This window comes from Stegostoma tigrinum, chromosome 5 (genome assembly GCF_030684315.1).
Source record: "Stegostoma tigrinum isolate sSteTig4 chromosome 5, sSteTig4.hap1, whole genome shotgun sequence".
In the NCBI taxonomy this organism is placed as follows: Eukaryota; Metazoa; Chordata; class Chondrichthyes; order Orectolobiformes; family Stegostomatidae; genus Stegostoma; species Stegostoma tigrinum.
Genome location: NC_081358.1, coordinates 86,516,790 through 86,530,184, shown reverse-complemented (window position 1 = coordinate 86,530,184; position 13,395 = coordinate 86,516,790). Strand labels below are relative to the sequence as shown.

Sequence of the window (13,395 nt, the reverse complement as noted above, 5' to 3'; positions counted from 1 at the left end):
GTTGAAGGAGGGTCGCCGGACCCGAAACGTTAACTCTGATTTCTCTCTACAGGTGCTGCCAGACCTGCTGAGCTTTTCCGGCAACTTCTGCTTTTGTTCTATTCACAGGTTGTTTGATTTTTGTTGACATAACTGTGACAATCCACTTCTGAAGAAGGGTCTAGGCCCAAAATGTCAGCCTTCCTGTTCCTCTGATGCTGCATGGCCTGCTGTGTTCATCCAGCTCTACACCTTGTTATGCAAGATTCTCCAGCATCTGCAGTTTCTACTATCTCTATCAAGATTTGTACTTTGCTTGTCAATTACGCGGAAGAAATTCAAGGCAAATAGCTATTCCTTTGAATAGCATCGCTGGCTCAATTTTAATGGTGGGTATCAATTAATTTGAAGTAGCAATATATTTATGGAGACAAGAGTAGAGAGTTCCAGAAAAGCTTAGCAGGTCTGGCAGCATCTGTGGGGAGAAATCAGAGTTAAAATTTTAGGTCAAGGGATCCTTCCACAAAACTCAGTATGTTTATGGAATTGGTTGTCTTTGAACTGATTATATTCAAAAGTGGATTTTTGATAACAAACTTCTTACATTTGGCTTGAAATATATGTTCCCTTTAATCAATACTGAAAACATTGAAATTTTGTTGCAGAAGCTGTTGAAAGACATAACGAAGATCTGTTCAATGTAAGAAAAAAAAAGTGAAACTGACGTAGCTTTTCTTGTGAACACATTTCCCTGTGCCATAACCTCTGGTCACTTGCCACAGCCAGTGTCATCTGAAATATTGTACTTTCCTCACAAGTACCAAAATTATTGTGACACCTTCTGCATAGGACACCGAAAATTTGTTGTGACATTTTGAAGGGTAACTGGACTTAAACTTTAATTCTGTTTTCTTTCCAAAGGTGCTACCAGACCTGCTAAGTTTCTCTAGCAATTGTTTATTTTTAGATCTCTATCATACACAGCTCTTTGCTTTGTAAACGTGCTCTTTGGCATCCATCCCACCACTCTCGATTTGAAGACTAACGTCACCACCACCATGTTCTCTTCACACTGCCGTCCACAGCTGCCAGTTTGTGTGTTGTCTCTCTTCCCTTGGGCCAAACTGCTCCTGATATTTTCAGGTCTTGTCTGCAACCACTGCAAACTTCCCATCTACTTTTCTGCCAGCCTCATCACTGATGAGCAGCAAAATCCAAATGTTTTGGAGTACTCCCAAGAGATTGTGAAAGAGGCGTGACTAACTTGTCCTAATACTGTAAAAAAAATGTGTGCCCATCTCCTAGTTTCCCTGTAAGCCTGTAAAGGACAATAAGTTTTTTTTAATGATTACTATTCCATTGTTTGTGACTGGTTCTTATTGTTGTTAAATAAATGAAAAGTGGTAATGAAAGGTATATTCAAAAGAGATAAGTTCAAAATGGATTGTTATATCTGAACTGGAAAATAAGTAATGAACTGACAAAATGGCAAACAGGTAATTAAAGTGTCAACTGTACTGGTAAGACAATTATGAGAAAGCATAGGTAGTTCAATTAACCAGAGTGGCAATTAACTTTCATTACCACTTTTCATTTATTTAACAACAATAAGAACCAGTCATAGACAATGGAATAGTAATCATTAAAAAAAACTTATTGTCCTTTACAAGCTACAGGGAAACTAAGCCCTGTTCTCACTGTCTCGACGGCGCACAGGTGCCAAAGTGTGTCAGAGCTCTAGGAGGTAGAAGAGGGTGAAAATGATGCAGAAGCTCAGGTCAGCAGCTGGGCTTCCAAAGAACCATTTGCCTGATGGCATTTGTTTGCTTTGAAAGGAGACTGGAAGGGGGTGGGCAGGTAGGAGAAAATAGAAGGAAGATAACTCCAATCCAGCTGCCATGGGTAACATGAAAAGGGAGCTGCACCCACTGGGATACATATGTCCAGTTGAATTGGACCCTTAAGTATAACCCAGTAAGGGTTTCTCAAATTTTGCTGATCTACTGAGCTATGCACAGCATGGCATTGCTGAGAGGACAGGCTCTGATCAATAAGGATATTGTGGAGCAGAAGCATTCAGGCAGGAAAAAGAATGTGAGAAACCTAACAACCAGCCTCAGTATCATGAAAAGTATAACAGATCATGCAGAGGGGTTCTTGAAATGGGGCTAGTGAATCACTGGAATTGCTTATACATGCATGTCTTGGATGAACCTACCAACCTCATCCTGACACTGAAACTGATAGCACCTTTGGGACTCCACATTAATGCAGGTACATGAAGCAATACAGAAGTTGCTTTCAATGATTCAATGTTCCTTCACTGAATGCATTTTAAAGAACTTCCCGAGAATGCAATCTATGAGAACATCCATTCTTATGCTTAGCCTTACTGTAAAAACCCACAGGAAAGTAACTTACAGCTTTCTGATTGAGGGGCTACATTGACTTTAATAGAGATTCATAATTAATGATAGACTCTCTCAATGATATTTTTAAAGCTAATTTTATACTTGTGGAATATCAAATTACTGTATTATGACAAAAAATAATCCGCATTTTAAAATAATGTTTCATGCACATATTAACATTTTAGTTTCTTAACTAAATTATAGCTTATTTTCATAATTGTATCCTAAGAATAAATTAAATGTGAAAGATAATGCTGTTTTCTTTCCGGTTTTTGTCCATGAGGATACTTCAAAGTGACTGGGTGTTTATCCTGCTTACTGACATCACAGCTGCTGCACGCTTGGAGATTTCCTTGACTTTGAACCACATTTAAACTGCTATTGGGAAAGCCATGACACAGAGATCACTGGACCTTCTGGGCACATTTTCCTGATGTTAATGGTGAATGTTTTGCTTCACTGTTAACTGTAAAATCCATTATAGGCCATTATGTATGTTGTTCGTAACTTGTATGCTTGTAGTTGTTATAACACTGCAGTGAGATTAATTTGTTGGAACTGCATGTACGGAAGTTATGCTTTTCAGTTTTTCAAAGTCAATATTCTAAAGGCAATGCTGTGAACCTGATTCTGCATGAAGACCACACAGACTGACTCTTTTGAATACTGAATGTTATTTTTGGAATTTGTATATTGGTTAACTGGTAAAATGAAACAAGTCTAGCTTTGTCATTTCCTTGAATATGTGCTTTTCACTCAAGGTTCATTTTACCTTAAGGAAGAAAGGGTTAATTGAAAAATCCTTCATAGTTGAACAACAATTATTACTTTATGCTCAGGATAGCAAAACAGAAGTGGAATAGGGAAGATAATTGTGAAGGCGCCCATGCATTATTTTCATGAATTAGCCATCTTCTTAGCAGTTCATACCAAGGGAAAAGGGTGGTGTAATACACAATTTTCAAAGCCCCTGTTTTTGGCTGTAAAGAAAGAAAAAGTCTATTATGTTGAAGTGAATCAGAACTGGAAGCATAACTACAAATGCTTATTGGTAGGAAGGTAATTGAGATCCACCCAGTTGTTCCAAACTTTGTATTCTGGAGTCATTCTCAACTGACTGAGAGATATCTCCTTTTGAGTGTTCCTTTTTATTCCAATCATGTTTCCACTTTCCAGTGTTAGGGTGTATTCCTTTGTAAAATATTGTTTCCTTTATTACTTTTTGCTGTTGGAAAAAAATGACAGAAAAAATAATTAACACTGTTCTATCAAGATTACAATTTCTGGTTCATCAAATATTGCAATTTCAAAGTAGGCACAGAGACAATTCTTACACAAACACAGAAACAAATGAAACTTGATCTTGGACACTACTTTAAAATTGTACCATCCCCATGCGGTCACCTGCTGCATGTTCCCAAACAAAGTGGGCATTAAGTGTTGGGCTACTGTAATTCAGCAGGTATTCTCAGATGAACCCTGGAAAAGCAATTGAATCTGGCTATAGTGGAGATGGGATAGATGATTATGCTGTATGCAGAGAGAAGAGATACTCCTACACTCCCTGGCTTCACAAGAAGGAGTTTCCATAAAGTTTATGATGATTGGAAGGGACAGAATTTGCTGAAGAATCCTGATTAGGGGAGGTTCTAACTAACAGATATGCTGAGCAGAGGCTGCTTTATGCATGTGCTAAGTAGAAGTGTCTCCTCTTCCAATTTGCAATTATTATTTTTTCAGAAAAGAAATGCAAACTCATTTGACCTTGATTTTGTTCTTAATTACATGTGGCCGTTCAGTGTAATTCTGTGCATAATTGTTTCTAAATTGTCAAATTTCAAGTTTAGGTTATTTTGCCTTGTTAGGGCACCAATACTAAATGTGAACATATTTTACCATGCATTCTATAACAAAATTGTTGCGTCTTGATTTCAAATAATTCCGTCATTTATTTTTGCTTCTCCTCCTTATTTTGCTTTCATGACTCAGGAATAGTTGAGCCAATTACAATTTTTCTGCTTTCTCCCCTCTCTGAGATTAATTAATTCATTAGAAATTGAGGGAAAAACAGAATTGAATTTGATTTTTCAAGCTCATTGGTGTGTTCCAATGAAATCAATATTTAGGAACTTCGGATTCATTTAAAAACACAGGTTCATTCCAGAAGAAAAACACTGGATCACTTGCAGCATTCTCACTGCACAGTCTAAAGGTGCACCCTTCAAGTTGCTCTCCAGAGTTTAAATATATAGGTAGGTTCAAGTATGGGAAAGATTTCCACTTGATGGCAGGTCAGGTTTTCTTGCATGTTTGCATTCTTTAAATCTCATTATAACTAACAAGCAGGTAAAAGACCAAAATTTAGTGCTGAGCTTATAGGAAGTTCTGCCCCTGCCAGGATTTTCTGGGCTTCAGCTTTGATGTGTCTTTTTAAAAGGCACCTAATCAGCACATCATTCTCTGCAACCTAGGACCATCTTTGGATGTTGCATCATGACTTCAATCAAGTCCCAGATGAGATGCCTAACATCAGTCAGCAATGCCTGTTTTGATCTTCTGCTGAAGGTGCATTGTGACTGTAGAAATGTCCTCTTTCCGTGGGCTAGCAATGGGAGGCCAACCTGACGGACAAAAGCTGCACTGATGGAGGTGGTTAACCCCTACAGCAGGCAGAATTGTGACTAGTTCCTATGGTGCAAGTGAATGAATGGCCTCTGTTGCACTGCCACATTAAGTTTCAGGCCCCTATCAATCTGATGAATACACACCACTTCATTGCCCACACACTGCCAAACTGTAAACTTGCACGACAGTATAGATGCCTCTTTCCCATTTGCCCAGGTTTCCCACATCAAACACAAAAAGTAGCTTCACATGAGGATTATGCACCACCAACTCACTGATCTTTCATCATAACTTAAAGAACCTTGACACCATATAGCTTCTCACCAAAGGCTTGCATCGGTGAAGGAAAACACAAAATATGGTATCAAGGTAAGTACATCACAGGAATATCAGGAGTAGGCACACACAATGTGAAAAGCTTTATTAATTACCATCAGGTGTAGTTCTTTGACAAAGACCTTGTACCCAGAATCCTATAACTATCTCATACAACATTGTTCTTAAAAGTAGCACACATAGTCAATCACAGCTCTGGGGCCTTGTGTCTCCATCTGCATCTATCTGTGCAGGTAAAGTGTTCAAGTAACGATGCTAACATAATGATTCTTTGACACTTCCAGGAGAAGAACAAGCCCAACTAGCGCGGGAGAACATAGGCAGGGTGCGGGATGCCTGCCATTGGAGTCGTCACAAGGTTCGAGGAGGATGCACAGACTCTTCCTGAAGAACAAGGGGAGGACGTGTATGCTGAAAGAGAGATTGAAGTTGCCCAGATGCTTTCTGAGAAATTCCCGAAGAAGTTAACACAAAATACCAAGCAGCAATGCCTGTGTAAAACCTTTCATAATGACTTTACAACATGATAATAACAATTTTTATCTTTTGCTCAGAGTCAAACAAGGAGTAGGAGATGAAGAGCCCCTGCTACAATGCCCAACTTTCAAAGTCCCAGTGATGAACCCGCTGAGGAGGAGAAGCCTGGATCCTCAGAGGATGATACCTCAAGGCATTCACCCTCCACCATGCAACCTTCTGCTGACAGGGACCTAAATGCCTCCATCAGCAGGCTGAACAGTCTGGCACCTATGTAGAAGACACCCCTCCCCAACTCCTTTAGGCCCCGAGGAACCAAAGAATGTCCATCAATGTCATCTGAGGCAAGTTAGACAAGTAGTCAGCACGCTCTCATAAGCTCAGCCATGGCCATTGAGATGGTACCACATGATCATGGTAGAAAAAGATTAAATAATACTGAAGACACTCGGGGACACAAATGTAATAGTTTTGTCAGCTTGTCCAGGGTACATTTCTTTTTTCCACATTCCTGTAGTTTTATTCACTCACATTACTCTTCTAACTGTTTTTCATATCATTGTACTATTAATGTTACAAAGAGAGCTTAATGAAAGATCAGAACAATTGGGCATTAAGGTTACTATAGATAATGATCTGTTTTCCTGATTTAATTATTTATGACAGTGACCAGAAAACTTGCATTACTGCAAATATAGTGTCAAAGCTCCATGCACAATTATCCAGGCTGTGCCCTGATCACATAAAGCTCCATATCATTTATTTGGTCTTGCAAAATGTACCATTATAGTCAAACAGAAGATTATTATAAAGCATCATGCAAATTCTCAGAACTGTAATTGAAATGAATTTGTCACAATCGCCCCTCCCATAAAAAGTGCATTCCTTGAAAAACAAGGAGCCAGTACCAGAGGAGATGCAACTATTCATAATATCAATTAACAAAGGGGGACATAAGGGTCTTCAACTGTTTAATGAAAACAAGGTTGGGAGAATACAAAGTAAGTCAATGACAGGATGAGTTCAGAGAGTAAATTGGGACAGATAGGAAAGAAATTAGAGCATGATACAGCTCTCAGCTGTGCTGGGAAGACACCTGCGGGCAGGTTTCAATTGGTGAGAAAGGTGAACTGGGTTGGGATGGGCTTAATTTTGGCAAAGCCACAAAGATAGTTGCAAGTGATGGACACAGTCTTAGTGCCAATTAAGTCTGTGAGCTGTTCGTACTTTATTCATCAAACAAAGAGCAGAGGAATAGTTTAAGGCGATACTGGTAGTGGAAAAATGGTCTGCACTACCATCTTGGAACAATGGCTCAGTTGGGCAGAAGAAAGTGAAAGTCTGATAGCACTTTACATAGTTTAGCCAGGGCTGGGAGTACATAGCTAAACCAGTTATGCTACGTGCTCAAGTTTGTGAACTTGGACTTGGCAGCAAAGAATAAACAGACAGGTTAGATGGTCATAGGGACTGAACCTATGCCTAATTAAGGTGTCAATTTTACTGGCATTTAATTTCATACTGCTGGGTAGTTTAGCAAGACTGTAAGAAATTAAGAAATATGGACATGAGTAGGCCATTCAGCCCCTCAAGCCTGCTCTGCCATTCAATTGAATCATGGTTGATCCAACAATCCTCATATCCACATTCCTGCCCTTTCCCCATAACCCTCGATTCCCTGACTGATCAAGAATCTATCTACCTCAGTGGTAAATGTACACAAGGATTCTGTCATTACAGCTCTCTCTGAGAGAAGAAATTTCTCCTCATCTCAATTTTAAAGTGACGCCCTTTAATTGTGAGACTATGATCCCTGATTCTAGGCTCTCCCAGGAGGGAAAACTTCCTGCCAGCATTTACCCTGCAGCTCCTGAAGAATCCTATATACTTGAAGGAGATCATCTCTCACTCTTCTAAATTCCAATGAGAACCTGGTTTACTAGTTTGCCAGCATGCTATTGTCAAAACACATTTTTCTTGAAGTCAAGGCTGGGGCAGAAAAGTTACCTACCTCAAATGGTGAGAAGCTAACTCAAGCAAGTTGAAGCTAACTGGAAATTAAAGCAGCAGCTGCCTGGAGCCAGTCAATGCTCGGAAAACTGCATGGCTAGAGTTCTAGACAGGCCTTTAGCCTCTCTCTCAACTTACACAGGATGCTGCATCTATTTGCCCTCTAGCCCTTTACCAACTGAACTGATTGGGCTGCAAGTACACTGTCTGGCTACTGCCAATTCAGGGAAAATCACAGTCGGGTGACTGACCATGATATAGTACCAAAGGTTGGGATCAATACTTGGTGCTGGTGTTGGGATCCCATCCTAAACAGAAAATGTCAAGAACAATTAAAGTATTACTGAGGGATTAGTTCATCAATATCCACGTTAAGATAATTTTGTTATCATTAGTACCAAGATAACAAGTAATACCTGTACCACACAAGTGTTTGGTATCCTTCAAGTATCCTTCAACATTCTAATATATTACCATCACTGAATTTCCCACTCTCCATATCCTAGAGGTTATCACTAACCAAAAACTAAACTGGACTGACCATATACATTGTATGGTTACTACAACAATTCAGAGACTAGGAATTCTGCCAATAAATTTCACCTCCTGCTCTCAAATACCTGTTCAATATCTACAAGGCAGAGTTAGGAGTTTTATGGAATACTCTCCACATGCCTGGATGAGTGCAGTTCCAATAACACAAAAAACTCAACACCATCAAGATCAAGTCAGTCCACTTCATTATTGTTCCTTCTACCTTCTTCAACACTCACCTCCTTCACCACTGATGCACAAAGGCACCAATTGGTACCATCTACAAAATGCACTGCAGTAATTCATCAAGATCACTTTGACAGCACCTTCCAGATTGAAGACCTCAACCATTCAAATGGACAAGAGTAGGAGGCAGAAAGCCATCAACTGAAAATGCCTCTCCAAGTCACACATCTCCTTGACTTGGAACATTATCATTGTTCCTTCACTGTTGCAAGGTCAAAATCCCAGAACTCCCATCTTAACACCCTTCTGAGTGCCCGATAGCCCCTGGAACGAAGTTCAAGAAAACAGCTCACCACCAACTTCTCCAGGCAGCTAAGGGCAGTGGTGGGGGGGGGGGGGGGGGGGGGGGCAATAAATGCTGGCCCAAACAGCAATGCCACATCTATTTCCCAAATGCAAATGTGAAAACAAAGACAATGGCGATCAGAAAATCCAGATTTGCTGAACCAAAGTGGAGAACATTTGTTCTGCATCTCATCACAGTCTACACTCCAGAATCCTGTTTACTTCCCACAGTCCGTAAAGTCTTCAAACTCAGGTCTGGTGTTACTATATTTCCTAAAAAGGCCTACTGGATTTTATCTTTAGTTGCATCTTGCATGGTAAACATTTTCTCTCTTTCTAAAATTCCTCCACAAATGTGATAAAAGGGAACTCCAGGGAGTTATAAAGCTCAGTATCTCTAAGTAGGTACCTCAGAATACTTCAAAACCTGTAGAATTTAAAATGTGATGATCTACCTTTTCTCAAGAAGTGCCCTGATCCAAACCCATTGTCTTAAATGCGTACTTACCTTAAACTGTTGCCATTCTTTCTCTTTTTCCAAAGCAATATATCTATTGTTGACTTCTTCCTGCACAGTTGAAACAAAATCCCCAATGAAATATATGATTTATGTCAAGAATTAAACAGGTAAATTTATTTGCAATGCTACTTCAAATTACTTCCAACTGAGTTCAAAATTTTCAGTAAAAGTTCATTCCCTGGTAGTGAAATTATTCCAACAAAGTAACAAGGTATTAAACAAATAGTTAAATAGAGGCCAACCCCATCTACTGGGATTGAGGTGGTTCAATCCCACATCAGAAGCTGACAGCCATGGAAGATGAGTCGGAATGTGACCATGCTGATTGATGATTAATCTGTAAGTCCTTCTGATATGCATATGGCAGGTGAGAAATGCGGCAATGTTTCCTGATCTGTAAGAATTATGAGGTAACGGCAGTGACATTACCTCCCCCACATTAAAAATGCTCCACAAAACGCTTTTGAGCTAGCATCATCATTGTTCTGAGCAACATGCACACACACACACACACACACGCGCGCACACACACACAGGTACAGACGTGTACATGAAAGCCTAACTACTGAAAGGTGAAGTAAAAATCTTATATTAGCATAGTAGAACTTCAGACATCCAGAAAGAACAAGAAAGGTAGGAGGTAATGGCACCCAGTACATGTAGCCTACACCACCCCCAGTCCCTGACTCAAAACTTTTCTGGCATTTTTACTGGAAGTGAGCTCACAAAGCCAAGAATTTCTTTAACTTTGCATGTCTAGCACAAGACACAACTCTATTATCACATCTGTAATAACTGATTTTAACAGTTTTCCTACAACTAACAGCAGACTAACTGGCCTATAATCTGCTGTTTACTTCTCCTGTTCTTCTTTTGTCAAATAGTGCGGTTATGTTTACATCGTCTAATTTGTAAAGATGATTCTAGAATCTAGAGAAGTCTTGAAGATCAGAAACAGAATATCCATTGTCTCAGTAATGCCGATCATACTGTCCAAGGGATTTCTCAATTTAAGACCCATTAATTCATCCATTTTTTGCAATTTTTCTAAATATTGGGTTATTTAAAATTCTCTTTTACTTTCTGATGCGTATCATTTTGTTGAACAATTTAAAGACTTGCTCTTTAGCTGGTTTGATTTCAGTGCTTAATGAAAATTTCAGCATGCTTATAGAATTTTTAAAAAACCCTATAGCGTATTTATGCCATCCTTACCACGAAAATGGTCACTGACCTGAGTGAGGCTGCCCAAGATTGGTTCTGCTGTTTGTTGAAGGAGTATTTGATTTACTTGGTCAAGTTCTGTGATCAGAAAGAAGTGTCTGAATAAAAGTCTTCAGTTATATCTACAGGAACACTGAATCTCATCAAACAAAACTTCAGCAATATGTTACAACTACATTTTCAAAATGAGTAAAATGAAATATCATTTTATATCTCCTATAAAAATTCAGTAGGGACTATCAGTGCCTGTTACACACCAAAACACCACAGTAACTAACAAGCAGGCAGCATTTAACAGTACCTCGTAAATCACTGGCAGAAATAACTCCAAGTTCTACTTTTGTAGCTGTGATAATTGTACAGGTGAAGGGTTTGTTGAGGATAATACTGATCTCTCCAAAGGATTCCTTCTCTTGTAGCTTTCCCATGATGATGTGTTTCACCTCACTTTGCTAGGGAAATAAAAAACAACATACACACATGCAGCAGTAAGTGACACAAATAAATGACTTCTAAAAATAGACAATTAAATGGTTAGGAAATAGAGTACTAGTCAGTTATGGGAGGGGGGAAGACAGCCATCACTTTCAGATAAAATATGCAAAGTGAACCTTCATTTTGGCCCTTTATACTTGGTTGAAAAAGTAACAAAAAAAGCCATGGTCCTCATGAACTCACGCCAAGTCCCTTACCTGATCCATTGGTAAGCTCCAGTTTCATCACATTCAGGGTTAATATCTCTTCATTCTATGGGATCTGGTGCACTGTATTGTTCTATGTTCTATGTTCTAATACCTGGCTAGGGGTAGAGGGGGATTGGGGGGGTGGAAAGGGAGGCTGGATGAAAGCAAGATTACTAGGAACCTCTCCATAAACAAGGTCCATCTTGCTCAGATGTATACTTGCATAACTGCAGCATTTTTGGTACAGATGAGAGATCTTACTCCTTAAAAGAAAGCCTTGAAACACAAGGTCTTACACTGTTGTCCCTGTAGCCTTGCCGTGAGTGGGCTATTCAAACTCAAAATAATTGTTTCGGACATTGTAAGGAACATCAATATTGTCCAGAATTTTTTAACATAAGCTGTCAGGCAGTGAGCATGACATTCCAGTTGATTTATAATTTCAGAAGTAAAATTATACTAAGAGGGAATTTAAAAACTCATATCTTATAGCTTATGGGATGCAGTAATTGTCTAACACTACAGTTCCTTTCCTCAGAAATGTACATTTCAAATTATTCTTCAGGACTGACATTATGAGGCTATCATTTCTATGATCAAAGGAAGCAGATCTAAGTGTATTAACTCGCATGACATCACTTTATTTCTATTTTAGAAAATGTGTTGCTGAACAGATTGGGACCTCCATGACATTAGGGAAAAAGAGTGATTTCACCACTGGCAGATTGACAGAAGAGACAGACATTCAGTTTATTATTTTGTCAAGCATAACTGAAATGGAACAAAAGCAGAAGTTTATTTGCATCCATCTTTTCCCAGCAAATCATTTGGAAACATTTGGAATTTGCAGACAGATGATGTGAACTGCAGATGCTGGAAAATCCGAGATAACAAAGTGTAGAGCTGGATGAACACAGCAGGCCAAGCAGCATCTTAGGAGCACAAAAGCTGACGTTTTGGGCCCAGACCAGTCTAGGCCCGAAACGTCAGCTTTTGTGCTCCTAAGATGCTGCTTGGCCTGCTGTGTTTATCCAGCTCTACACTTTGTTATCTGGAATTTGCACACATTTGATTGCATTCAATCAATTCTACATTTGGAAACAGTGAGAGAAATTTTTTTTTCTACAAACATAGGATGATTTACATGATAACATAAGTTATGTGCTTAAGTTGTATAGAGAAAATACTAATGGAATGATGTTTAATAAATAGTGCGAATATCAGCAAAGTGACAACTATAATGTGCTACAGTTTATTGCATTAGACCATGTGTGGTATGGGATACAATATAAAAAATACTTTTACCGTATTTCCCAAAGGAAGTTTTACCAGAACTTCTACATCCTTGAAAATGTAGCAGTAGCCAGATTTAATAAATCCTGCAAAAGAACTGATTTCACCTTCTTTTACTAGAACTGTAAGTAAAAACAACAGATAAATATCAGGCACTTGTATTTTAAAATATTTAGGCAAGGTTGTTGTCATAAAAGTTTAATTATATGTTTAATTGATGTACATTTAATTAGTTCATATTTACAATTTATGCATTTTTGTTTAAAATATTCCGTCCAATCTTCTGACCTGCGACCCATCTCAGTAAAATTATGTGCCTTTTCTTTGAGTTTAATACTATGATTAACTTTTTTAGTTTACCACAAATTGCAGATCCGTCCCCTAGAATTGGGCTTGACTTCTGAAGCTAAACATGACTGAGCTCTTACAAAAAGCTTGATTGTCACTGGGCACTTGCTCACACTACATGATCACAGAAACAGAGGTTTGGGGAAGGACAGAAGCAAATTACTGCTGATGGTGGAAATCTGAAACAAATATAGACAATGTGGGCTATCTCATCTGGTCTAGCAACACCTTTAGAACTGAAGGGTCACACTTAACTCAAAACATTAACTCTGTTTTTCTCTCCAAAGTTATTGCCAGATCTGCTGAGTTTCTCCTGTATTTGTTTTGGAAAGAATTTTTCATGTGAGTTTTTGATTAGTCTCAAATGTGATACAGAAGCCAGCGCTCTGTGGGAAATAGTGACCAAATATTACTTTTCCTGGAG

The 13,395-nt window shown here is 38.9% G+C and overlaps 1 protein-coding gene across 3 annotated transcripts in view; it reads right to left on the bottom strand.

Annotated features, from left to right (window-relative positions):
* Positions 1–2,538: 2,538 nt before the first annotated feature.
* Positions 2,539–13,395, bottom strand: part of cnbd1 (cyclic nucleotide binding domain containing 1) — an 84,986-nt gene continuing 74,129 nt past the window's right edge. For all 3 annotated transcript variants that reach the window (XM_048528642.1, XM_048528643.1, XM_048528645.1), the window contains 5 exons: positions 12,636–12,745; positions 10,949–11,099; positions 10,658–10,725; positions 9,412–9,471; positions 2,539–3,615 (listed from right to left, as the gene is read on the bottom strand). In XM_048528642.1, the coding sequence (XP_048384599.1) occupies positions 3,436–3,615; positions 9,412–9,471; positions 10,658–10,725; positions 10,949–11,099; positions 12,636–12,745 (569 nt within the window). In that variant the 3' untranslated portion in view covers positions 2,539–3,435. The remainder of the gene's footprint in view (positions 3,616–9,411; positions 9,472–10,657; positions 10,726–10,948; positions 11,100–12,635; positions 12,746–13,395) is intronic.